This window comes from Sus scrofa, chromosome X, assembly GCF_054392235.1.
Source record: "Sus scrofa isolate SSC_HxYL_T2T_F1_AM1 chromosome X, Sscrofa_HxYL_maternal_Yorkshire_Landrace_v2.0, whole genome shotgun sequence".
NCBI lineage: Eukaryota > Metazoa > Chordata > Mammalia > Artiodactyla > Suidae > Sus > Sus scrofa.
In genome coordinates, this window is record NC_139401.1 from 21864076 (window position 1) to 21891339 (window position 27264).

The 27264-nt window shown below is 41.2% G+C and overlaps 1 protein-coding gene across 24 annotated transcripts in view; it reads left to right on the forward strand.

Moving 5' to 3' along the window:
• The window catches only part of PHEX (phosphate regulating endopeptidase X-linked), a 242618-nt gene that overhangs the window by 40947 nt on the left and 174407 nt on the right, over positions 1-27264 (forward strand). For all 24 annotated transcript variants that reach the window (XR_014834519.1, XM_085006096.1, XM_085006095.1 and 21 more), the window contains one exon: positions 26138-26224. Coding sequence is in view for 23 of the 24 variants with exons in the window: in XM_085006096.1 (XP_084862222.1) it covers positions 26138-26224 (87 nt within the window). In the remaining variant the exon portion in view is untranslated. The remainder of the gene's footprint in view (positions 1-26137; positions 26225-27264) is intronic.

A 27264-nucleotide genomic window follows, 5' to 3' on the forward strand; every position in this document is an offset into this window, starting at 1 on the left:
AATACCTTTTTCTTATTCCTAGCTTGGGTGGTAATATCTCTGGTGTTTTCTCCCCGATAGATTTTTTTTCTTTGTTTCTAATGTTTTTTATTAGAAAACTGTCATTCCTAGTTTGCAACAAGATTCTGCTCAAGAAAAATGTCTCTTTGCTATTTATCAAGAGTCTCACGTGGAGTATCTCTTTTAACTTTTCTCAGTTTTCTAGGCTGAATTAACCTTATCATCATGAAATAAAACCTCCTTATGAATGATTTATTATTTTTTTAAGACATGGCTAGAATTGAATATCTAGTATTTTGTTTCTTCCATTTGTGTCTATATTTAAGATTCATAGTGGTCCATGGATTTTTGTGTGCTCGGTTTGTCAGATTCTGTTAGTAAGATTGTGCTGGCCTTGTGCAGCAAAATGGGAGGCGTCCCGTATGTTTCTGTGCTCGGGGAAAGACGGAAGCAAATAAATCTCAGGTTATTCTGTGACAAGCACTGTAAAGGATGAATTAAAAAATCAGTCATGGGGCTCTTGTTTCAAGTGCCAAGAAGGAGAGCAAATGGTGGAGTAGGGCCTCTTTTTAAATTAGTATCATCTTGTACCAGATGTATGTGTTTGAAATATAAAAGATGTTTTCTTAAACCTTAAAATTTTGAGGTTATCTAGACTTAGAGAAAAGTTGAAAGAATACTACAAGGAACTCCCATCCATGTATCCTTTACCCAGATTCCCTGATTGCTACTGTTTTGCTGTTCTTTCATTCTATCCATAAATGTATAGATAGTTATTCTGTCTATATCTGTACATTTATACATATAAAGTAATGTCTAAATGTATAATAAGTGGATAGATGATATGGATACACAGGTTATAGATACCTATTTTTCTTACTTCTGCAAGCGTGTTGCAGGTAGCTATTCTTAAAGTGGATAAATAGGACTTTTCAAGTATCAGATGCACTGACCATCTTATTTTCTTAAAAACGTTAGACTTTTATTTATCTTGTATGTAACTTGTGTATCTTGAGATGTGATCCCAGGAACGAGACGTGGGGGACTGGGAAGCGTGAAAGATGAAAGGGAGGAAAAGCCAATGTAGGAATTAAACACTAGATCTTTAAATTCTTTCTCTGTCTCTTAATTCTATATCTGTCTGTGTTTCTGTGCATCTCTCAGTCTGTGTACGTATCCATTTAACCATCCAGGTAATGCAGACTTATTGTAGACCAACTATAAATGTCTCACAAGAAGAAACATACTTCAGACCCCACTACCTAGTGATAACTTTTTAAATGCAAATATACATATACAACTATATACATATATCAAAAGGGATCATATATTTATTTTTATGATCTGTTCTTTTTACTCGATATGTCATCTTTTCAGGTCAATAAAAAGAGGTCTATACCATCATTTGCCAGACTGCTTTGTATGGATACAGTACAATTTATTTTTTATTTATTTTTTGTCTTTTTTGCCATTTCTTGGGCCGCTCCTGCGGCATATGGGAGGTTCCCAGGCTAAGGGTCCAGTTGGAGCTGTAGCTGCCTACGCCTGAGCCACAGCAACACGGGATCCGAGCCGCGATGGCAGCCTGCACCACAGCTCACGGCAACGCCGGATCCTTAACCCACTGAGCAGGGCCAGGGACCGAACCCGCAACCTCATGGTTCCTAGTCAGATTCGTTAACCACTGCGCCACGACGGGAACTCCTGGATACACTACAATTTGTTTAGTCAATTCATGTGCTGCGACTTAAGTTGTATCCAGAGTTTTTCCTCACTGTAGGCTACTCAGACCTGAGTTTTGATTTGAATCCTGGTTCCTTTTTATTTCTCCCTTGTGTTGCTTTTGGTCAGTTACTTAACTCTCCTAGTTGAGCTTTCTTAGCTTGCAAATGGAGACAAGAATACCCATTTCATAGCACTTGTGGGTACTGAAGATGACCAGTATACATTACCCAGTCCAGTTGCCAGCATATAGCAGGCTCTTGATGAATATTTGTCCTTTGCGCCTCCATTTTGTCTCAAAGATTGTTCTAAGGCTCATGAAGTAGTGTCTATCAAATGCTCTAAGTTTTATTCTGTTCTTATCCTCTGTAAATATCATGTGCTTTCAAAAATATTGAATACTGTCTAGATATTTTTCCTCGCCCTTGAGAAAAAGAGAGAACATCCAAAAATAAAACCCAATATGACCAATCAAAAGAATATCATTTTCTTAGGCTGATAGAGAACACACAGATACGGCTGTCCAATTTGTGAAATAAAATGGATTTGACAGACCTGGCTGATGACAAATTGCCCTCGATTGAAGTCAGCATCCTGGCTTCGTGATTTTTTTTTTTTTCTTTAAATGGCATGTAAGACTCAGATTTCTACTTGGGAAATGAAATTATTTCTTGTTCTCTCCAAGAATTAGAATTTTATTTTAAAGGCTGAATATAGTCATGTGTTTGAATGTCTTAAAATTTCCTTCCTCCCAAACCTCCCAAATTTGTCTTCATGTGACCATGAAGATGACACAGCATGCATTGTTTATGAACGAACAGATGAAAATTTTGCAAATGAGCACTTAGGAAACATGAGGCAATGAGTGAGATAGAACACTCGTGTCAAACAGAAGACCGATGACTCAGGGGAGGGCCAGCTCATCCCTGTTTTGGAATAGCAATCTTAGCCAATATTTTATAAAGAAATGCAGTATATTATTATGTTCAAGCGCAGACAGCACCAGTGGAACAATAAGATGAAGTAGGGTCTGTGCATTAATGAGCAGAGGAAGATGATTCATAGATTGGTTATTTATTTGTAAATTCCTGCTGGCTGAGATTCAAATGATTCTCGTAATGAAATAACCACCCCCCCATAAGCTTGTTTTTCCTATCGGTGATCCTAGCTAGACCGTCTTTTGCCAAAAATAAAAAGCTGCAAACCTCAGTGCAGCTCCTGTCAAGTCATTTGCCAGTTAGAAAGTTTAGATTTTTGAAGACATAGTGAACTATGTCGTTTTCCTCAGATGGCGAACACAGTATAATGATGTACCAGATTGAGCCATGACATCATCAAGTTCTTTGGAACAAATGAGGTCAGACTAGGAAAAAACCCCAAAAAACAAAATGGGGACATGGCAGGGAAGCGCTAAGGAGCAGCCAGCCAGCACGGCACACTTTTTATTCCTGGGGAGAACTCAGCCTCTGTAAGTCCCAGCAAATCTGCTGTAGGGACTGAGCGCGCCCACTCGGAGTAGGTTCCTCTTTTTCTGACCATTCTGGCTCTTATTTATGTGGCCACACAGGAAGCAACAAATTGTCAAGTTCTGCACATGTCATCATCAGTCCCACATGCACAGAGGGGTGCCATATCAAGACTGGGGCCTGGATTGAAGGCTTTTAGAATGGGAAATGGAATGATGTTACCTGAAAAAGTTTGTGTGGTGTTGTTGGGATCCTCATCTGTCCTAATCGCAGGACCCTGTGTGAGTGTGGGCAGGATGGGAGTGTGCGTGGAGTGTGAGAAAGGGGAAAGACGTTGTCAGATTTTTGAAAGTTTAGCAATTTCCTGTTAGGAGACGTTCACTTCAAAAACAGAAATGAATTTATTCCTGAAGGCGCTGTGAGAAATAGGCGTTGAGCTCTAGGATATGACTTCTTTCTAAATGGCTTAAGGAAGTATAGAGGCCTTGAGAATGGCCACCATGTGTAAAAGCTGGTGTTCTGGGAGATCTGAATCAGGATTTTAGATTTTCTTCTTATGTATCCATTTCTACCCCCAGTGCATGTATATCCTTGTCTTACTTTTTGAGTCCTGTCTTTTCCAGACTTTTTAAGATCTATTCTTTCCCCCATGTCTTTAATGTAGCTTTTCTTTTGTAGCAGTTAGTATTACAAATAAGTTGGGTATACTTGATAAGAACTAGACCTGTTCATTACATTCAGTCTGAGTTGTATGCTGTTTATTTTATTTTTTATTGATGTATAGTTGATTTACAGTATTTCTTCAGTTTCTGCTATACAGCAAAGTGACCCAGTCACACACAGTTCCCTGTGCTGTACAGTAGGGCCCCATTGCCCATCCATTCCAAATATAACACTTTGCATCCCAAAACCCCGAACTGCCCATCCATCCCACTCCTTCCCCCTCCCACCCTGGGAACCACAAGTCTGCTCTCCTTGGCTGTGATCTGTTTCTGTTTCGTAGGTAGGATCATCTGCGTCATATTAGATTCCACAAATAAGTGATAGTATGTGGTATTTGCCTTTTTCTTGTTGGCTAACGTCACTTAGTATCACAATCTCTAGTTCCATCCATGTTGCTGCAAATGGTATCAGTTTATCTTTTTTATGGCTGAATAGTATTCCGTTGTATATATGTACCATGTCTTCTTAATCCAGTCATCTATTGATGGACATTTAGGTTGTTTCCATGTCTTGGCTATTGTGAATATCACTGTGATGAACATAGGGATGCACGTATATTTTTCAAGGAAAGTTTTGTCTGGGTATATGCCCAGGATTGGGATTGCTGGATCATATGGCAACTCTATTTTCAGTTTTTTAACAAACCTCCATTCTGTTCTCCATAGTGGTTGTACCAATTTACATTCCCACCAATAGTGCAGGAGGGTTCCCTTTTCTCCACACCCTCTCCAGCATTTGTTATTTGTTGACTTCTTAATGATGGCCATTCTGACTGGTGGAGGTGGTACCTCATTGTAGTTTTGATTTGCATTTCTCTAGTAATTACTGATGTGGAGCATTTTTTCATGTGCCTGTTGGCCATCCCTATTGTCTATTTAGATATTCTGCCCATTTTTCAGTTGGGTGTTTTTTGTTTGTTTGTTTGCCGTTGTTGAGTTGTATGTGTTGTTTGTGTATTTTGGAGATTAGGCACTTGTCCGTTGCATTGATTGCAAAGATTTTTCTCCCATGTATGTTGTTTAATTTGAGGCAGATATGCTCACTTCAAATAGATGGAAATACACAACATTTTGATTACATCAATTAATCTGGGATCACAGAGCTATTTACTGAGATTTTACTTTTTTCCTAACACTAATTGCTTTTAGTCACAAGTAACAGAAACACCAACTCAAACTGGCTTAAACATTAAAGACAATTTGTTGGCTCATGTAACCAAAATATCTAGTACTCATGTGGTCTTCAGGTAAGGGTTGATCCAGCAGTTGAACCATGCCATTAAGGATCACATTTCTTTCTTTTTCTCTACTCTGACATCTACTGTCTCATGCTTTCTAAGTCTGCTTGTTCATAAGATTGTTGGCAATAGAAATAAGAATTTAGACTTCCTCATTTACATCCAGCAAGAGGCATTGTGTTAGGCACGGAAGAATGCAGAAGGCAGTGCAGTCCCTGAGACTACCATAGGGAAGTTAAAAATCTGCACATCATAAAATATTTCCATAGGTATTATAATCAGGACTCTAGAGCTGTACTGTTCTATGTGATAGCCACATGTAGCTCTCAAGCACTTTTGAAATATGGCTAGCTGAAATTGAGATGTGCTTTTAGTATAAAATAGACACCAAATTTCAGAAATTTCATTTAGAAAACATAGAATATAATGAATTGATGATTTATTTCATCAATTATATATTGAAATGATATCTTAAGATACATTGGGTTAAATGAAACATAATATTAAACATAATCTCACTTGTTTTGTTTTACCTATTCAGATATAACCACAAGGAGTTGTTCCCCCTGTGGCTCAAGGTAATGAACCCAACTAGTATCCATGAAGGTTCAATCCCTGGCCTTGCTCAGTGGGTTCAGAATCTGGCAATGCCATGAGCTGTGGTGTAGGTCACAGATGCGACTGGGATCTGGTGTGGCTGTGGCTGTGGCTGTGGCTGTGGCTGGCAGCTGTAGCTCTGATTTGACCCCTAGCCTGGAAACTTACATATACCGCAGGTGCAGCTATAAAAAGCAAAAAACCAAACCAAACCAAAACAAATCCCCCAAACCCAAACAAATATAACTAAAGAAGGCAAGTAACAATTATGTATTTGGCTCAAATAATATTTCTGTCAGACCGTACTGCTCTAGAGAACTGAATAGTCTGTTAGAAAGGTGAGCTGTCTGTGAATAAATTCAAATTTATTTCAGAGTTCCCGTCGTGACGCAGCGGAAATGAACCCGACTAGGAACCATGAGGATGCGGGTTCTATCCCTGGCCTCACTCAGTGGATTAAGGATCGGGCATTGCCGTGAGCTGTGGTGTAGGTCGCAGACGTGGCTCGGATCCTGAGTGGCTGTGGCTGTGATGTAGGCCGGCAGCTGTAGCTCCAATTTGACCCCTGGCCTGGGAACCTCCATATGCTGTGGGTGCAGCCCTAAAAAGCAAACAAACAAACAAACAAATTTATTTCACTGATAGAGAAGGGTCAGAGAACACATTTTATTTATTTATTTATTTATTTTCTTTTTGCGGCTGCACCCATGGCATGTGGAAGTTCCTGGGCCAGGGATGGAATCTGTACCAAGCCAGGGATCAAACTCATGCGGCCACAGAGACAACACCAGGTCCTTAACCTGCTGTGCCACAGTGGGAACTCCCAGAGAACACCTTTATTAATCATAGTTTTTCCATGTCAAGTCCCTCTCTATACTGTTACCTCATTAGTGTTCTCTGTGGTACCTAGAACCATCTGAAATTACCTTGTTTGTATAATTGCTTACTTTTTTCTCTCCTCTATGCTTGCCGTTTCCCCTTCACCCCCCAGATGGTAAATTTCTTGAGAGCCAGAATCTTGTCCATTTTGGGCTTCACTGTAACCCAGCATAGTGCGTGGCACATACTTGTTGCTCAGTAAATACTTGAAGAGAGAGAAAGATCATGCCCTCTGTGAGTGGCTGGGTGCAGCGTAGTGGTAGCTTGCTGACTGGGGTGACTTTTTCCTCTTCTCTTTCTCCCCTCCACCTGTGCCTGCGGCCCTGCATGCTGCCCCAGAAGAGCCCTGAGTTGCAACCAGAGCTTGTCCCCTGCCAGGAGAGGAAGGGTAATTGCCAGTTCTTCATTTGTGTTCTAAGCCTCAGGAAGGCAGGACATGGGAGTGAACAGTGAGACAGGCTGGAGCCCTTCCCAGGGCTCCAAGGCTCCCTGGCGCTGATCTTATGGAAGATATAACAAGGAAAGTAAGAACTCACAGAACAGCGTTCAAATTTAGGGTCTGAAAAGAAACTGGAATTTTGCCACTTATAGGCTATATGACCACAGGCAAACCACTTCCTTCTGAGCCTCAGTTTCTTACCAGGCAGTACTGTTGGATGAATTCAATTAGATGCATCAAAAGTCTTCTTACAGGGTTTGAAAAGTGGCCTCTGTTATTGTTCATTTCATGAGGTTTAAATCAACATTTTGAAAGCACTTGGCACATAGTAGATGATTAAGAAATGTTAGTTTCCTAGTCAAATAAAATTAGAACTTTAATAGATAGGAAAACTTTAACAACATTTTTAAAGTAAAATATAATGATCTGGTTTTTTCCAAAAGACTTGTCCTGCCTTTAGATGAGGCAGCTGATCATGAAAGAAGCTAGCCCGGTGGTGAAAACTCTAGCTTAGGATACTTGTGTGAACTCCCAGCTTTTGTTGCCCAACCTTGGTCATGACCTGAGACCCTGGAAGGTCTTGATAATCTAATAGGTCAGACAACACACTCATTGGCCTGTGTGAGGCTTTTTTTGGCTGTGCCCATGGCGTGTGGACATTCACTGGCCAGAGATCGAACCCGTGCCACAGCAACAACCTGAGCTGCTGCAGTGACAATGCCGGATCCTTAACCCACTGTGCTACCAGGGAACCTCAAGTCTGTGAGTTTTAATCTCTCCTACAAGTAAAGAGAGAAGAGGAAACGGGAATTGGTGAAAATGAGAAAAAGTGCCACTTTAGGCTGCTCCAGATCCTCTTTAGATACCACAGTTTTGTTTTGTTCTTGTTTGTTTACAACAATTTCCTTTTTCTTTTCCTCATCCCCAGGGGATCTTTAACTTGGACCCCTGTCGCCTCAAGAGCACTGTTGACAGAATGCAGGGAGTTGAATAGGAGAAAAAATAAACATTTTCACTAACCTCTGATGGAACATGAGCATTTTCTTTAATTATGAAGGTAGCCTGTAGACTCTGGTATTATTAGCTCTGACCTTGTTACCAGTGGGGATCATCATTTTAAAAAATCTTAATATAGATGTTGAGGGTATCTTGAAATGTCTGCATACATCACCACTTCAAAATCATAGCAGTGGCTGGACTCGATGCTATAGATCGTACTTAATGAGTTAATGAAGTAGTGCATATATCACATTGTCAGAGTAACACAACTGCTTCGTTAACTGTGTTTTTAAATAACTGATTTCCATTGTAAACCTACATTTCTTAGGTTCTTAGAGACATTATTTGAGAATGGCCCATAGCTTTTAAGAGCCTGCCCAGGGGAGGTATGGCACAAAAAAGATTAAGAACCCCTGCCTGGAGTTCCCGTCGTGGTGCAGTGGTTAACGAATCTGACTAGGAACCATGAGGTTGCGGGTTCGGTCCCTGCCCTTGCTCAGTGGGTTAATGATCTGGCATTGCCGAGAGCTGTAGTGTAGGTCGCAGATGCGGCTCGGATTGCGCATTGCTGTGGCTCTGGCGTAGGCTGGCAGCTACAGCTCTGATCAGACCCCTAGCCTGGGAACCTCCATATGCCACAGGAGCAGCCCAAGAAATGGCAAAAAGACAAAAAAAAAAAAAAAAGGAAAAAAAAAGAGCCCCTGCCTGTGTAAAGATTGTTCAGGCAGGCCTCAAGAAGGCATAGTTTTTTTTTGGTTATGTTTTGGCCGCACTTGCAGCATATGGAAGTTCCCAGGCCAGGGATCGAATCTGAGCTGCAGCTGCAACCTATGTCATAGCTGCAGCAATGCTGGATCCTTAACCCACTTTGCCACAGTGGGAACTTTCAAGAAGGCATAGTTTTATTTCACTTCAGCCTTTCAATCCTAATTCAGACGTTTTGAGTAGAGATAGCTGGGGTCCATTCATACCCAAATCTTTCAACACTCCACTGCCTAGAATCCCTGGGTAATGAGCACATTACCAACAAGTAATAGGTATTTGTAAAGATATTACATGAAAGCAGATAAATGTGTTTAGAGATTTGTGCCAGTGCCGAGCCTTGAACTATTTAAGTGCAAGTTCTATGGGATTACCCATGCCACAGAATAGATATATTTATAGATGAAATTACTGTCTCTTGCCACATGCCTATTGTGAAGGCAGAGTGAAAGGCCCAACTAGAAAGGATACAGCTTTTGCCATGGTGTAGTTAAAAATACTTATAAACAGTGCAAATGATTGAAAATAGTAATACACAGAGTTGTGTCTTCATTCGTAAGCACATAGGTGGTATATGGCAGAGCTCACTTGTCTGATCTTGAAGACAGGGATTCTTGTTTAAACTTAGAAGGGCAGGGGGTTGAAGGGGGCTGTCAGTCTGGAGGTGCTGGAGTGAAGTTCTGAGGAGAAGACCAAATCAGTTTTCCTGGGCTCTGTGTTGGAAGGAAGGAAGGAGCGGGGCTGTTTGAGAGATGACAGGAGTGAGATGGGCAGATGAAGGATGTCAGAATGCACTTGTGAGATTTTTGACTTGCGGCAAGGAATGCTGAGGTTTCTGAGAAGTGGAGCGACAGCCTGGAAATGCTGTGCCTGGGACTCTGGACTGAAAAAAAAAAAAAGGAGAGGAACACAGACGTGGGGGCATTTTTGTTGCATAAATATTGCAACACATTATGAAAAGTTTCCTGCTAGTTAGCTTGAATGTTGTAAGAAGATAGAAACATTTTACTTTAGAAGATTGTCGACTAAATTTAGGACCTTTTGACTAAATATAAGGTTTTTGGCACAGCTCATGACACAGGATGCTCCTATCCTGAGAAAGACATATATACATCTATGACACTTCTCAACCTGCCCACACCCAGGCCCGATTTTGCATGGTTGGTATGTATAATGTATTTTACTTTGTACTTTTTCAGAAGGGTTGTGTATTTTTGAAAAGCCACTTCCTGAAAGAGGATGACTAGCAAGGGAAGAAAAATCCTAGCTGGCTTTGGTGGTAACAGTTTGGAGGCATACCCCTGTGAACTTTGGTGGTAACAAATTGGCGGAGAACTCCAGGTCTCCTCCACGTGTTCCAGAAGCTGGCATAATAGTGGAGTGGAGGATAGAGGATTTTTTTTTTGCGGGAACTTGCAGGGTCATCCAGCAGAAGCAGATGACCCACATTTCCTGGGCCTTGAAACCATAGAGAAACAGCACAATCACTTACCTTGACTGTACTCCTAAGTGGTTAGACTCAGGCACCAGAAAAATTTAAAAGTTGGCTGCACACAGATGTATGGTCAAATGCACTAGGAAATTTCCTCCTCTCATTTCCAAACTCCCTGGTGAGATGGCTTTAGCTGGGCCCTCACCTTCAATTCTGAGAACTTGCAACTTGAAGGTGTGAATGGGTTGAGTAACTTTACAGTGTGGAAAAAGAAAAAAATGCCCATTTCTCCTCTGATTTACTACTAATGGGGGTATTTTTACTCATTACTGTGAGGTGAGCCTTTAACAGATTCAAAAAAAAAAAAAATAAGAGTACATCACAGAGTAAAGGGCCTAACAGTCTGAACACTTAATAGAAATGATCTTATTTAATAATACCTGTGTTACCATTTATTGAACTCTCTAAACTGAACTCCCAGCAAGCCTAGGAGATGGAAGGTTTATCTGCATTTTGCAAATGAGGAAACAGAAGCAGTACAGTAACCAGTGCAAGATCACACAGCTCATACTTGACGGAGCTAGAATTAGAATTCAGATGGCTTGACTGTTAGCACCTAGTAAAAGCCCTGAAAATCAGGAAGGTGGTACTTTCCCATTTTACAGCTGGGAACATTGAGTCTTGGCGAGGTTAAGCAGTTCACTCATATTCACACAGCTAGTGACCTATAAAGGCATCTTCCAGAGCAGTGATGTTCGAAAGAAATGTAATGTGAGTCACAAATGCAACTCACATGTGATTTTACATTTTCTACTAGCTACGTTAAAGTAAAAAGGAAACAGGTGAAATTTTGTATTTTACCTAACCTAATATATCCAAAGTATTGTTATCTCATGGGCTCAATCTAAAAAATTTATTTATGAGACAGTTTACATTCTTCCTTGCCTCCAGGTCCTTGAAATCCACTATGTATCTTATGCTTGGAGCACATCTCCGTGTGGACCAGCCATATTTCAGGTGCTCAGTAGCTCCTGGTGTCTCCCCGCTTCTCTGTGGAACAGGGCAGTTCTAGATCAGTGTTTCTCAACCCCGGCTGCACACTGAAATCACTGGGGAGCTTGCAAGACCAAGGTGCCTGGGCCCCATCCTCAGTGGTCCTAATATAATTGGTCTGGGCTTTGGGGTTTTTAACCACCCCTCCTGCTGCAGGCAGTTCTGATGTGTGGCCAAGAAGCTGCTCAGGGTTGGAGACCTGGATGTGAAACCCAGGAGTAGAAAACTGTGGCCACCATCCCCTGGAGAAGGTTCTGTGAGTTTTCTGAAATGAGAATCATTCAAAATGACCTCTCTAGCAGTCAGCTTTGGTCCTTGACATTAAAGAATGTGGGCCAGTGCCCTAACTAATTTCTTCATTTCTTTTTTTTTTTTTTTGTCTTTTTTGCCACTTCTTGGGCCGCTCCTGCAGCATATGGATGTTCCCAGGCTAGGGGTCGAATCGGAGCTGTAGCCACCGGCCTACACCAGAGCCACGTCTGCAACCTACACCATAGCTCATGGCAATGCCAGATGCTTAACCCACTGAGCAAGGCCAGGGATCGAACCCGCAACCTCATGGGTCCTAGTCAGATTCATTAACCACTGAGCCACGACGGGAACTCCTAATTTCTTAATTTCTCTCAATTTACATTTCCTAATATTTCAACCAAGTCCTGGGATAACATAAGAGAGGTTTCTCTTTTCCTTTTCCCCCTCCTTGAGCTGCACACTGGTCCAGAGACACCCCAGTGCAAGTAAATGAAGGTGTAAAGATTCTGTTATCTTAATTGAGGTCAGAGGTGTTGGTGTCATTCTGGAACCTCTGAGCTGTGGAGGAGAGGAAGTTGGGGTTTGAAAGCTACAGATCGTTGCCAGAACGGAACATGTCTCGTGGGGACAGCGTGGGAAGTGCTGGGTGAGGAAAGGAGGCAATTGTGGCTCCGGCTGAGGTCTGAAGGCTGCACAGCCCACGGTGTGGCAGGACGCCCACGGAGCTGTGCTTGCCAGAGGCCTCCAGCCTGCCTCCCCGCTCAGCCAAACTTGTCTTTTTTGCCCCGGAGACCTGGATGTGAAACCCAATATTCAGGAATTAAAATGTCTCATCTCACCCGGAGGTTCAGTTGTCCTTAAAATGCTTTTGGCATCATTTGGAATAATTTCTTCTATTGCCTTCTTTTATTTGAATCCAAACACAGCTTGAATGTTCTGGACACATTTATTATTTCCCAGAATGAAAAATAACTGCATCTTCCGTCGTGGTAATGTTATAGTGACATGCAGTTTTGTTGGTTATATTTATTTGACTTAAGATTAAGCAGGAGAACACACGCTGCTGGGTCTTTCATAGCCTCCACAAAATTAATACCATGTTTCATCGAATCAAAAAAGACTGTCAAGTATAAGGTGCAGCATTATTTCATGCGCAGTAAGTAAGACTAAGCTATTCCTCAAGTGGTTTCTTATCATTTGGGATTTTTATTTTATGTCCACTGAAATTTCTTTTAGACTTAGACATTAGTTTTTATCACATATTAGTCTTTTGCATTAATTAAGAAGGAAAATGCAAGCAGAGGAGATGGATTAAGATATTCCTAAAACGTCCTCACAGTCTTTTTGATTTCGTATCATCAGTACTTTTGTTTTCTCACAAAATATTGTCCTCTTTCCATCGATAACAGCAGCGATTGATCATTCTCTAAAATGTGCTACCAATCATCTCAGGGATTTTCCTCCAAGGCTATCCTTTTGGATATGCAGCACGTTTTAATTTCATTGCCAAGTGGTAGTGAAGTCTCTCTGAAGGTATGTCATGTGACAGTTTCCTAGCCATGCACCCAGCTAACTCAAATTGTTGATAAGAACCGCTAGCTCAAGGTCATGCATTGGCAGGCAATGGCATCTGTGATATGACTGTGCCTGGCTGACAGTTTTAAGATAGATTCCAATTTCAGAAATGTTAAGATGTGTAAAGAATGTGCTGCTTAGGAGTTGCCATTGTGGCTCAGTGGAAACGAATCTGACCGGTATCCAGGAGGACGCAGGTCCGATCCCTGGCCTCGCTCAGTGGGTTAAGGATCTGGTGTTGCTGTGAGCTGTGGTTGTAGGTCACAGACCCGGCTCGGATCTGACGTTGCTGCGGCTGTGGTGTGGGCTGACGGCTCAAGCTCTGATTCGACCCCTAGCCTGGGAATCTCCGTATGCCGCGGGTGCAGCCCTAAAAAGACAAAAAACAAAAACAAAAAGAATGCACTGCTTATATTTCATGAAATAGGGTACGTAAATTGTATTTCTAGTAATCAATGTTCCCCAACTGCTTGTCACAGCCACAGTGTTTATGTACTTTGAACAATTTCTACGTGATCTGTGTGATGTTCCCTCCTCACACCTAGGCTTCATGTACAGAACAAGGTGTATAAGCAATGCCCACCCCCCGCCTCTTCCTGCTGCTCCAGGTGGCAGCTACACAGCTGTACTTTGATACTGTTCTTCTCAACCTTGGATGTGTACATACATCACCTGAGACTCTTATTAAAGTGCAGAGTTTGTCCTTCTGAGAAGGGACCTGAGAGTCTGCATTTCTGGCAAGTTCTCAGGTGAAACATGTACTGCTCTTCCAGGGACCATACATTGAGCAGCCAGACTTTGTCACCTCTAAGGACATGACATGTCATTAAAAAAAATTCAGTATATCTCCAGGGTGCACGGGTGGTTTGCCACGGTTCATATTATTGTTTTGATGAAAACCTACATATTGCAAATGCCATTGTGTTGGGTAAGAAGAAAGATTTCTTAGGGTGAAAAGAAAACAAGAATTTTATGTGTCCTTCCTGATGGTACAGGGAGTGGCATTCCTTCCCTTTGTTTTCTGCAAGATTTGTTCATTATGTTTTCCCTTGCCTTCCTCCTCCAAAAAACTTGGGCAACTTGAATTTATCAGGAAATCTCCATGTATTGGCAGATTAATAACCTACCCATTAATACCATATTAGTTCATCGTGATTAATAGCATCTCTGTGAATACTTAATGAATTAATAATGACGGACTATGCGCTTTCAAGTGTCAAGAGAATATTTCATGTAAAAAGGCACTACCCATAACAGGAAAATTAATTATAGGCTGGCTGGATAATAGCTTGTCACAAACTAGATATGTTTGTTTGGAAAGCCTCACTGGTGTTGATATTGGCACAGTGAGAGATCCTTTTTAAAACATGCATGGAACCTTTTAATTTTTCACATGAGGGGGGCATTTTATTTTCAACAACAGTTAAGAGAGGTGTGGGAACTTACATTGATGAGAGAGAAACACACACCCTCACGGATAGGTGCTACTCCTATTTTTGCCTGTGCCACTAAGCAGACTTTCTAGAGTTGGGTTTTAGATTGAGTTCCAGACCAAGCTACTTCTCCTACCTGCTGTCTATTCTGAATTCATAAATTCGCTTCCCTCAGGCCCCAGCTTTTCGTGTTGCTAATTTTATCCCTTTGGTGAATCATTTGTTTTCTCTGTGGTTCCTCATTCTAATTCTGTGATGTTGGTCATCGTCGTTTATTTCTGTCTTTGCCCTACATCCGAGGAAGCGAAGGTCAAGAAAATTATGTGACTTGCCTAAACCAATCCAGCCATATAATTTGTCCCCCACAGATTATGGGTCTAACATTTCAAATGTCTCCTATTTTAACCCAGGCGGAAAGAGCTGCCTGAGCAAAGCCTCTGTCCAGCTGGTGCCTTTGAGGAAACCCAAGAAGCCCGGTGTGATTGGAGCTCAGGGTTGGAGGGGCAAGGGGACACTAGACAAAACTGAGGAGAGAGGACAGGCCCGAGCAGGTAGGGCTTGTGGGCTGTTCAAAGATTTTAGCTTCTGTCCTTGGGCGATGGGAAGCCATTTGTAAATGTCGTGTGGAGGGTGCGATGAGTGATGCTTTGGCAAAGAGCACAATGGCTGCAAGGCTTGGAGGAGGGAGTTGACGTATGGAGGTCAGTTCCGAAGGCCCCAGCATCTGTTCTGTTTTCTAGTTTGGGATCCAGAGCAAGGTTGAATGTCTTCCTTGCTTCAGAAAACCTCAGTCATTATGAGGTAGTCTTTTCTCTCTTTTCTCCTCAGGTCAGCCTAAAGAAGGGTCATTGTCTGTTCTCAGTAGCCCTTGTGTTTTTGGAAACACCCACAGGCACCCAGCAGAATAAGCTAGGGCAGCCACAGCCAGTGGGTGCTGAAGTTAAACTCTTGTGCCTTTTGGGTCCTCTGCTTGTGCCACGGGTGCTATTGCTTTCCTTCTTTTGCAAGAGAGGATTCTGGGCAGAGAAGGAAAGAGCCCAGCTTTGAACCCCTCAATGCCAGAGTCCTAGTTTTAGAGGGACAGTCTCCCTTGACCACACACTGTGGTTGGAAGAGCCAAAAATAGAACCTCTGCTGCTTTCACCTTCTGTGGAAGGTGGGAGTGAAAACAGGGGTTAGTTGGGAAGTGGCTTTTTAAACCTGTGTTTACAGTGTTTTGATGCTGCTGTCGTAAATGAAAGAGGAATCGTGAAGTCTGGAGCTCAGATTTTTTAGAATTTCAGGGATGCAATATTTATCCCACTCTTCCTCCTTGTACATAGGGTGTGGTGTAAGCAGGAGTTGGAAATAGCTGTCCTGTGTTGTTTTTTTTTCAATGTGGAAGTCTTTCTGGGGTAGTGCTGATTTTTTTTTTCTTTTAAACCAGTTGACTCTCACCTCAAACCCATATTGCCTTTCACCTTTAAGAAAGGAACTTCTTTTTTTTGTTTTGTTTTTTTTTTGTTTTTTTGTTTTTATTTTATTTTATTTTCCCACTGTACAGCAAGGGGGTCAGGTTATCCTTAGATGTATACATTGCAATTACAGTTTTTTCCCCCACCCTAAGAAAGGAACTTCTTAAAGTTGAGTTTTGTAGGACTAAGTGAGGACTAACTTAGATCTAAATGGGCCAATGCAAGGAGAATGTTTCCAGGACAAAACAAAGTACCCCTCTCCTTGAAGATTGCTGAAGTTGAATTAAAATAGAACTGCAGAGCGAGGAAATCAGCAAAGAAATGATACAGCTCCTGATTTGACTTTGGGTCATGTGGGGACTGTGGGAGGAGGGGATCTGGGATGGGGATATCCTGGGCCACAGGCATCAATAAGGACTGCTGATAACTGTCAAGTGTACTTCAGTAAAGTTGGAGGGAAATAAGGAGGGCTGGTGAGTGCTCTTGGTTGAAAGTAGTAGTTCTCAAAGTATGTTCCTCCACTTGCAGCATCAGCATTACCTGGGAATTTGTTTGAAATTCATGGGCCCCACCCCAGACCTATGGAAGCAGACACTGGCAGAAGTGTCTGTGTACTAACAAGCCCCCTCTGACAAACCCATAGCCAACATAACACTCCGTGGTGAAAAGCTGAGAGCCTTCCCACTAAAATCTGCCACAAGACAAGGATGCCCACTCTCACTATTTCTGTTCGACACATCATTGGAAATCCTAGCCAAAGAAATCAAATAAGAAAGAGAAACAAAAGATAGCCAGATTGGAAGGGAAGAGGTGAAATTGTCACTATGTGGATGACATACTATACATAGAAAACCCTAAGGACCCAACGTAAAAACTACTACAATTGATAAATGAATTCAGCAAAGCGGCAGGATACAAGATTAACATACAGAAATTGGTTGCATTTCTTTACAATGAGATATCAGAAAGGGAAAGTTAAAAAAAATCCCCTCTAAAATTTGAACATCATGTCAAAAAACTTAGGAATAAACTTGGCCAAGGAGGTGAAAGACATATGCTGAGATCTATAAAACATTAATAAAGGATATTAAAATTCCAATGCAAAGAAATAAAAAGATATCCCATGCTCTTTGATTAGAAGAATTAACATTGTTAAAATGGCCATACTATTCAAAGCAATTTATAGATTTAATGTGACCTCTATGTGACTTCTGCCTATGACATTTTTCACAGAACTAGAACAAATAATCCTAAAATCAATATGGAACCATAAAAGACCCAGAATAGCCAGAGCAATTCTGAGGAAAAAGAACACAACTGGAGTCATAACCAGCTTTTTTCTCCCAGACTTCAGACAATGCTACAAAGCTACAGTAATCAAAGCAGCATGGTGTTGGCTCAAACAGACATGGATCAAGGGAACAGAATAGAGAGCCCAGAAATAAACCCACACACCTGTGGTCAATTAATCTTTGAGAAAAGAGGCAAGCATGTACAATGGAGAAAAGACAGTCTCTTCAGCAAGTAGTATTGGGAAAGTTGGACAGCTGCACATATATCAATGATGTTAGAATACATCCTTACTCCACATGCAAAAATAAACTCAAAATGGCTTAGAGACTTAAATATAAGACATGATACCATAAAACTCCAGAAGAGAACATAGGCCAAATACTCTTTGACATAAATTGTACCAGTATTTTCTTAGTTCAGTCTCCAAAGGCAGCAGAAAATATAAGAAAAAAAATAAACAGATGGGACCTATGGGACCTAATCAAACTTAGAAGCTTTTGCACAGCAAAAGAAACCACAAACAAAACAAAAAGACAACCTATGGGCTATGAGAAAATATTCACAACTGATGTGACTGACAAAGGCTTAATTTCTAAAATATACAAACAATTCATACAACTCAAAAACAAACAAACAAAAAAAAACCAAGCAACCCAATCAAAAAATAGGCAGAAGATATAAATAGACATTTCTTAAAAGAATACATACAGATGGCCTATAGGCACATGAAAAGATGCTCAATGTAAATCAAAACTGCAGTGAGGTACCACCTCACGAGTCAGAATGGCCATCGTCAAAAAGTCTACAAATAGCAAATGCTGGAGAGGGTGTAGAGGAAAGGGAACCTTCCTACAGTATTGGTTGGAATATAAATTGGTGCAGCCACTATGGAGAACAGTATGGACGTTCCTTAAAAAATTAAAAATAATATGTATAACTGAATCACTTTGTTGAACACCTGAAATTGAGACAACATTGTAAATCAACTAGAATGAAATAATAAAAAAAACTGAACTAAAATAAAGTTGCCTTATGATCCAGCAATCCTATTCCTGGGCATATATCCAGAGAAAACTATAATTCAAAAGGATACATGCACCCCAGTGTTCATAGCAGCACTGTTTACAATAACCAAGAAATGGAAACAACCTAAATGTCCATTGACAGATGAATGATAAAGAAGGTGGGGTACATATATACAATGGAATATTAGCCATAAAAAGAATGAAATTATGCCATTTGCAGCAGCATAGATGGCCCTAGTGATTATCATACTAAGCGAAGTGAGACAGTCAAACACCATGTGATATCACTTGTATGTGGAATCTAGTATACGACACAAATGAATCTTATTCCTGAAACAGAAACAGACTCACAGGCATAGAAAGCAGACTTAAGGTTACCAAAGGAGATAGGGGGTAGGGAGGGATAAATTAGGAGTTTGGAATTAGCAGATCCACACTACTCTATATGAAAGAGAGAAACAACAATGCCCTACTCTGCAGCACAGGGAACTTTATTCAACATCCTGTAAACCATAATGGAAAATAATTTAAAAAAGTTTATGTGTATAACTGAATCACTTCAATGTACACCCAAAACTAGCACAACATTGTAAATCAACTATACTTCTATTAAAAAATTAAAAGAAAAACAAAACCAAGCCCCTCTGATAATAATGATGCCCCAGTCAAGTCTGGAAAACTGGGTTAGACTAGGATATAAGGTGAAGTCGAGCTTTAGGGACCAGCTAGTTTTGTTTTGATCTAATCTCCCCAAGCTTTCTACCTCTGGGTAGGTGCCTCAGGAGTGTGTATCCCTGATCACAAATGGGGTGACAGGGATTAAGGGGTAGATGGCTCAGCACAGAGTCATTCTACCACAGTGAGAACAAGTCTTGATGTAATCCAGTTATGATCGAGAACTCTGTCCAGAAAGTCCGTGGGGATTGCTTCTGATTTAGATACCTGGGGGCCTTGTTCTCTCACAGGAAAGCAACTTGTACAATTTTACTGGGTACCTGATAGTCATATGAGCAGGAATCAGAGACCTGGGTCCAAATCTGAGCTCTAAAATTGACTAGCTGAGTTATTACAGTTTTCTTGCCTGTAGACTAAGGTTAATGACACATACTGTTTAGGGTTGGTGGGGAATTGAAGTCCTGTCCAATACACGTGGCACTGACCAGGTGCTTAATAAATGAACCCTGTCACCAAGGTCCTTGGATGTTTCAGGACTGTTCAGGAAGGACGACTGCAAGGGGTAGGTAACCATGCATGGCCTTTACCTTATAATGTTAAGATGGTGGAAATAGTCAGGAAAATGTAATGAAGGTTTTTACTATAGGAAAAAAACCCCTGAAGATGAATTCTAATGACTTTAAGTTCAGCATAGGCCTTACATTGAATTATCTGCTAAGATAGAAATTTTCTAAATAAGAGAAATTTTTCTAAAGCTATTTTTATAAGTTAAAATATCATGTTGGCAGATTCATCATAATGCTGTACTATCAAAGAGTAATGTTAAAATTTATTTTGAAGTGTGACCCTGATATGTGTAATCCTTAGTAATTCACTTATAAGTGAAGATAATAAAAGAGTTGCCTTCTATTAGACTTTTGTAGTATCTGGCGGTTGTATAAAATTGATTTCATTATGGACAACGAGGTCTTTTATGTTAAAATGGGGATATTTTTATGTTATTTGGTAACCTATGATTTAGATGGATGAGCTAGAGATTTTTAATGCCCCTAAAATAATCTCTGCCTCATTTTCTTAAGCTAATGCCAACCAATAATTATCGTTTGGGAGATGAGCATAAAAAATGGACAGAGAAAAGCATTCTGACAGCTTCTCGCCCTATATTTAGGTGAGAGTTTTCCAGAAGAATGAGAAATATCAGCTCTTATTGTCTTTTCAGTATGTCAAACAGACTCAGTTAATCCCATGCTTGACCGGCTTTGGGGCTGAGGAACTGCAGAGGCGAATCCCACACAATTCATGTGAAAACATGAGGGTTATGGGATCCACAGACCATGACTTAGTTAACTGGAATTTTATTTTTTAATAAGAATAACAACGAGCCCTGCAAGCTGATTTAGAGTCTCCAGGTCTGACTGCATAAGAATTTAATACCCATGTAGTGTGGGTTAGAAAAATGAAATTTCTTAGTACGGTAAATAAACTGAGGAGCCTGAAAACCAAATTGAAGTCTGTAGCCTGGAAAATCAACAAAGGCTAAAAATAGTAAGATTAGAGGCACCATTCAACCACGGACCATCCGAAGGTGGTTTTTAAGTACCACCAAAGGAGAAACCAGCCCATGATATGATAGGTTTAAAAAAATATAGGTGTCTAGAGAACGTTCTATTTCTTGTGTAGGTGTGGAATGGCACACCTTCCCTTAAAATGCAGATTTGATTTTCCAGAGTTTTGATTTTTCATGTTCTTTCTCTCACTAGAGTTAAGAGGACACTCCCCCTGATTTCTAAGGCAAAGGTGGGCATAATCTACATGAAATTGGGAATTCTCCTTGATGACATTTGACTCAAGGTTTTAGGATGCATTTGCTCTTTCCATTAAGCAAATTGGGTAAACAGCTCCAGCATTCATTGTCTCTTAGCAAGGAGCCGGAGGATTACAGGGTCCAGAGTAAGAACACAAAGGAGCATGTTTTGAAAGAATCCTTATGCTCCGGGAGTCGTCTTGTTCAAATGCATCAGCTCAACACTGAGGTTCTTGGTAGGTGTTCACTCACAGGCCTAAAACTTTGTGCATGTGGAGGTTTTGAGAACAGTTTTAGTTGGGAAAGTCCTAAATATTGCAAAAACTCCACATGACTGGCCTGAGCTGCTTGCAAATGTCTTGATTTACCAGGGGACCCTCAATTCCTCAGGAGTATCTTCTTTGGAATTCCCTCTTCCTCTTCCAGCGTTCTCAGTAAAGGCCCTGTCTGAGCAGGAGAGGTGGATTGAGTGAGTAAAACTGATAGTTCCTCCTGGTCTGAGCTTAGAGCAGATCCAATGCCAACTAAGTATCCTCCTCCCAACTACCCCACCGCCTCCAAAGAAGAGCTGGGAAGTGGAAGTGAATGACTAACCTGACACCATTGGCGAAACAAGACTTAGGGAGCTTAAAAAACGGGTATTCCCAAGAACGGGGGAAATCTTGGCTCTCATTGAATGATATATGGACTGGAATGTGAGAAAAGGAGGTTATGGATATTAGTATAATCAGGGCATGGCTGATTCAAAAACGAAATAATAGAAGTTAGTCCAGCATCTCGCATTTCCTTTTCATTTGGGTGAAAATCTCTTAGACTTTCCTCGCCAGGAATTCAGCTTGGCAGACGCTGAACACTGACCATATCAAGTGCTAAGCCCTGGGTGTTCAGAGATGGATGTGACCCAGCCGCTGCCCCAGAGACCACTTGGTCTCATGGAGCATAACCACTGTTAATGCCAATTTTATGCACTGAAAGTATTTTTTTGGTGATAATATTTGAGGACCAATGGCCAAAAATACCTTCTTCATTAAAATGCTCACATGTTTTGTCCCCTGTGAGGCCAGGCCTGTCCTCACTGTGGGCAACACCAATTTCTACATGGACTATAGATCTCGATGTGAAACAGTAAAGGTTCTAGAGGAAAACATTAGACAGTATCTTCATGACCTCCATGTAGGCAAAGATTTCTTAAGTGGGACACAAAAGATGCTTACCATAGATGGGAAAATGGTCACATTGGACCGCATTAAATTAAGTTTGGTTCATCACATGATCCATTAAGAAAATGAGCTGTATGGAATGGGAGAAGATTTTGCAATACAGATATTCAACAGAGGACTTATGTGTAGAATATATAAAGAATTTCTACAAAATCAGTAAGAAAAGGTAGATTACCAGTAGACATAGGAGAGAGAGAGCTGAGTAAGCACTTGACAAGAGGATGTTGGGGAGTTCCCGTTATGGCACCATGGAAATGAATCCGACTAGGAACCATGAGCTTGCAGGTTTGATCCCTGGCCTTGATCAGTAGGTTAAGGATCCAGCATTGCAGTGAGCTGTGGTGTAGGTTGCAGACGTAGCTCAGATCCCGAGTGGCTGTGGCTGTGGCGTAGGCCAGCAGCTATAGCTCTGATTTGGCCCTAGCCTGGGAACCTCCACATGCCACTAGTGTGGCCCTAAAAAGAAATAAATAAATAAACAAATAAATAAAAGAGGATGTTGGTTGTCTTGATCGGAGATAGTGACTGGAAGGGAGCATCAGGGGCTCCTAGGAATCTGGTCATGATGCTGGTTATGTGAGTGTGTTTCCTTTGTGAAAATCCTTCAAATTCTGATCAGTGCATGTTTCTGTATGTATGTTATCACTCTCGTTGAAAGAGTTTACAGAAAGAAAAGGCCTTGTTGTCCAGGATGAGGAACGGGAGCAAAATATTTTCAGAGGTTCTCTCTTGTTAGAACATCTCCTCTGCTATGAACCAGAGGAAATGTTGAGAGCAGGAGGTTTTGCTTAGCTTTAAGGCAGGTCCAGTTTGTGAAAGAGTCCTCCACATGGAGGGCCAGTGTCTTAGGTTAGCAGAAGGCGTTTGGCTACCAGTATCCTGAGAAGGGGGGAGGAAAAACCTTTATGGAGGAAGTTCTAGAAACAAGCTTGATTACTTGACAATTTTGTGTATGGCTGACTCAGCCTGAAAGCCTGTTAAAGCTGCCATTGATTGATCACTTACCTTGTGTTGCGGCGTTGAGATGGGGACTTTCTGTGCATTAAAATATTTGACCCTCACCACAGCCTCGGGAGGTAGGCACTCTTATGTATCCAGATTTACAGATGAAGAAGCTCAGAGATTAACTCAAGAGATTGAGTAATTTGCTCAATCTCTTGAGCTAGAGAGTAATAGCAAGCCGCAACTGGAACCCATGACTTTGTGATTGGAAGCTTACCCTGTTGGCTTATGTCTATTATTTTGTCTTTTTTTGGGGGGGGGGCAGAACCAATTTTATTTGAACATAGTAAGAAAAAGTTAAGTACGCTGCATACACACACACACACACACACACACACACGTATGTACACACACATATATATAGACATACATACACATGTATATCAAATTTTGATGACCAGAGGCACTTTGAAACTTTTTTATTTTTGGCTTTTTAAGGCTGCACTCGCAGCACATGGAGGTTCCCAGTCTAGGGGTTAAATCAGAGCTGTAGCCACTGGCCTACACCACAGTCACAGTAACTCGGGATCCCAGCCACATCTGTGACCTACACCACAGCTCACAGCAATGCTGGACCCTTAATCTGCTGAGCAAGGCCAGGGATCGAACCTGTGTTCTCATGGATGCTAGCCAGATTCATTTCTGCTGAGCTACAATAGGAACTCCGAAGCTGATTTTAAAGTCTGAGGTTTGTTGCACTGTAGGTTATAATGAGGTGGAGTTTTCCTTTGTAACACGGTTAGGGATACTTGGATGGAGGTGAGGGGAGACTGAAATCTTGAAGAAACACCACAGATTATTATGGGAATGCCCTTACATGGGTGACCCTTGAGCCCTTCCCAGTGCTTTAGGGACATTCTAATAACCTGAGTAGTTGCCTTTGAGAGGCTTTGTTTTCTGCTCATTAATGACTCTCCAGGCTAGATTTTATTCTTCTTAAGACTAATTGAAATATACATATGCATAAAACGGATGCTACCAACAGATTGTCACAACACTGTTTGCATATCAACATTCTCCTGCCTGCTTGGGCACAAGGAAGAGAGGAGAAGGAAAAGGATATGACAAGGCACCTGTGAGAGCTGAGTTTGTTTTTATTTTATTTTATTTACTTATTTTTCTTATTTTTCTTTTTTATTTGATTGATTTATTATTATTTATTATTTTTATTTTTATTTGAATTTGTTTTAAAAGTCAATTCTGGTACAGAAACCAAAAGTTTTTTCTATGGCCACACCCATGGCATATGGAAGTCCTGGGGCCAGGGACTGAATCTGAGCTGCAGCTGTGACCTACATCACAGCTGCGGTAATGCCAGGTCCTTTAACCCACTTGTGTGGGGTCAGGGATGGAACCCACCCCTCTACAGGGACCCAAGTCACTGCAGTCGGATTCTTAACCCACTGCACCACAGCGGGAACTCCCGGAAACTAGAATTTTGACACACAAAAATGATGATACTTGTGCATGGTTAGAGTTTGGGAATTGCTTTACTTAGCATATACGTGTCCTCTTCTCCCCTTCTCCTGATACACAGAGTGCCTTGGGTGCACACTCAGGTACATATTTAATATTTTGAGTTCTTTTGCTGCATGGCTTGTTTTTGATCCTCAGGGTAATCATGTTTGCAGCCTGTGGAGTGTTTATAGTATCAGAATAACATTACATCCCTGGATGAAATTTGGATTATTTACTTTCAAATATGTTTCCCCTGCAAGTCAGTGACTGAGGAAGTAATATGGGGGAAAGACACATGATATGATTGGAACAGAAATATATGTGGGTATGGTTTTAGAGATTTCTGTTTATTAAAAAAAGAAATCTCTTTCCTTTGTCCTTGGGGCAAGTTATCCCACTTTTATTGCTGTGATAATACACAAGAAAGAAGCAAATTGAAATAACTGGAAATGGCCACATCCAACTCAACTTTATTTGAATCTTTCTAGTTGTATGGACTTGTTTGATGTACAGGTGCTTAGAAAAAACTGGATGGAAGCTCTGGGTTGCATTCTTTTTTGAAATGTAGAGCTTCTAGTTTAGAAGTAGACTCCCCTTTAGGGATTATGTAATTATTTATTAATTGGATTAACACTGTACATTGTGTCTTGAAGCTATTCAGAGTACTGTAGGAACATCTGTTGTACTGTCATTTGGAGGCTGCTAGGTTGTTTCAGAAATAAATACCAAATGCCTTGACAACTGCAGTTTGACACAGCCTGATGTAGGCAGTGCCATGGTGTCGCATGGACCTCATGTCGGTAAATTGATACTGTCAAGTACATCCAAGGTGTTATTTTGGGGGGGAGGGTAGTTTTTATTGAGTCTTGGCTTTCCTTTTTCCTTATTTAATTAAATAGTGACAGCTGTCTTTTTCTGCCTTCCAACAATAGCGTAAGTGATTTTATAAATAGTAAAATCATTTCTCCAGGTGGGCTTATGTCCATGCTGGCAGCCATTGTATATATATGACTGTGGTCATCGGATGGTTTCCTTTTAAATGGCCAGAACTTTGAATGTGTACATGGGCAAGTTTTCAGGCAATTTGGGGAGGCTTTCCACTCTTGTTTCACCGTTTCCTGTCTAAACTGCGTCTTCTGTGTCTGAAGCATGTTTATGCAACATTGAGTAAAACTTCTAATGGGGAATTTCTTCCAGGTGACCTCCCTAAGAGGCTAGGCTGTGAAGAAATCGTCAGAAACCCGATCCTGATGAAATTGCCTCTCTTGAGAATATTACTCGGTGCAGAAACAAGGACTAGAATTTGGTTATTTAGGTTCTTGAATAAATGAATTCTGTTTCTTTTTGTATAGGTGGCAGAAAGCATTAGCCCCTGCAGAAGGTCCAGTCTGAGTTGGAAATTGAACTTTTGGCTTCTTTGAATTAGGCGGACCTTGGAGAAGAGAATGTTAAATATTTTTTATTTGAACCTCAGGCAACTTTGAATCGATTCTGCTGACCACATGTCTTGTGTAGATGAATCTTTTCCAGGGTTGTCTGTCTTTATGTTTAATTTCCTGGAGGCTGGGACTGTGATCATCGAATGGCTTCCACCTCAGCCTGGGTGATACTAATGAATGCTTTTTTAACTTTCCTAGCACTTTTGGAGAAATCAATCAGTAGAAGGCGGGACACTGAAGCCATTCAGAAAGCCAAAATCCTTTATTCATCTTGCATGAATGAGAGTGAGTAATAAAGAAAATGAAATATATACTGCCCTTATTTTTCAGTTTTTATTAGTGTCTAAAGATACCGTTTGAGGAAAGAGAACTGCTAAGAATCCTGTTAATGTTTAAAGGTGTTGTTTAAAGAAAGGAGTGATTCTCCAAGAATCCCAGTGGATTTTGACTACTCCTGTCTTAATGTTCTGTTGCTGGCTTGATGGAGAAAATAAGAACATTTTATTTCTATGGATGTCTCTGATTCTTTGGGTTATCAGTTACTCCGTGAGAAACTTGGGTGGAATCATAGAGGTAAACCCTCCTGTGTGCAGTGCACAAACCAGCACCTGGAGGCTAGGTCTGGTTCGAGAAGGAGCCTTGGAGGAAGGGCCTTTGGGAGTGTTGCTGTGTCCAAGAGACCCTCCTGGGGCTTAGAGAAATCCAGATTCCCAGGCAAGCCATGTTCCTTCTGCTTCTCCATCAGCCTAACAGACATCTTTGTTGGGTCTCAGCATCTTGGGTCTACCTGGAATCAAAAAAGACCCTTGAGGAATTTCCGTTATGGCTCAGTGGGTTACAGACCTGACCAGTGTCCATGAGAATGTGGGTTCAATCCCTGGCCTCCCTCAGTGGGTTAAGAATCCGGTGTTGCTGTGAGCTGTGGTGCAGGTCACAGATGTGGCTCGGATCCTGCATTGCCATGGCTGTGAGGTAGGCTGGCAGCTGCTGCTCTGATGCGACCCCTAACCTGGGACCTTCCATAAGCCACGAGTGCAGCCCTAAGAAGCAAAAAAATAAAAACTAAAAGCAAAAACAAAAACAAGAAACTACACTTGACATTTTTCCTGGTCTGCTTTGTCAAGGCCGTAGCAGGAAGAAAGCAGTACCACTGGGAAGCATGTTCACGGGTTTAGGTTTGGGGGTATTACTTGGTGAACTAGAAGAGGGCAGTAAAAGATGATGAAAGAGCCTGAAGTAGTAATTCATTTTTATTGGGAAGTAGTTAATTTTTTTTTGAGCCATTTGCTTTAGTTAGGATTGTTCCTTAGTCTTGCTGAGTATTT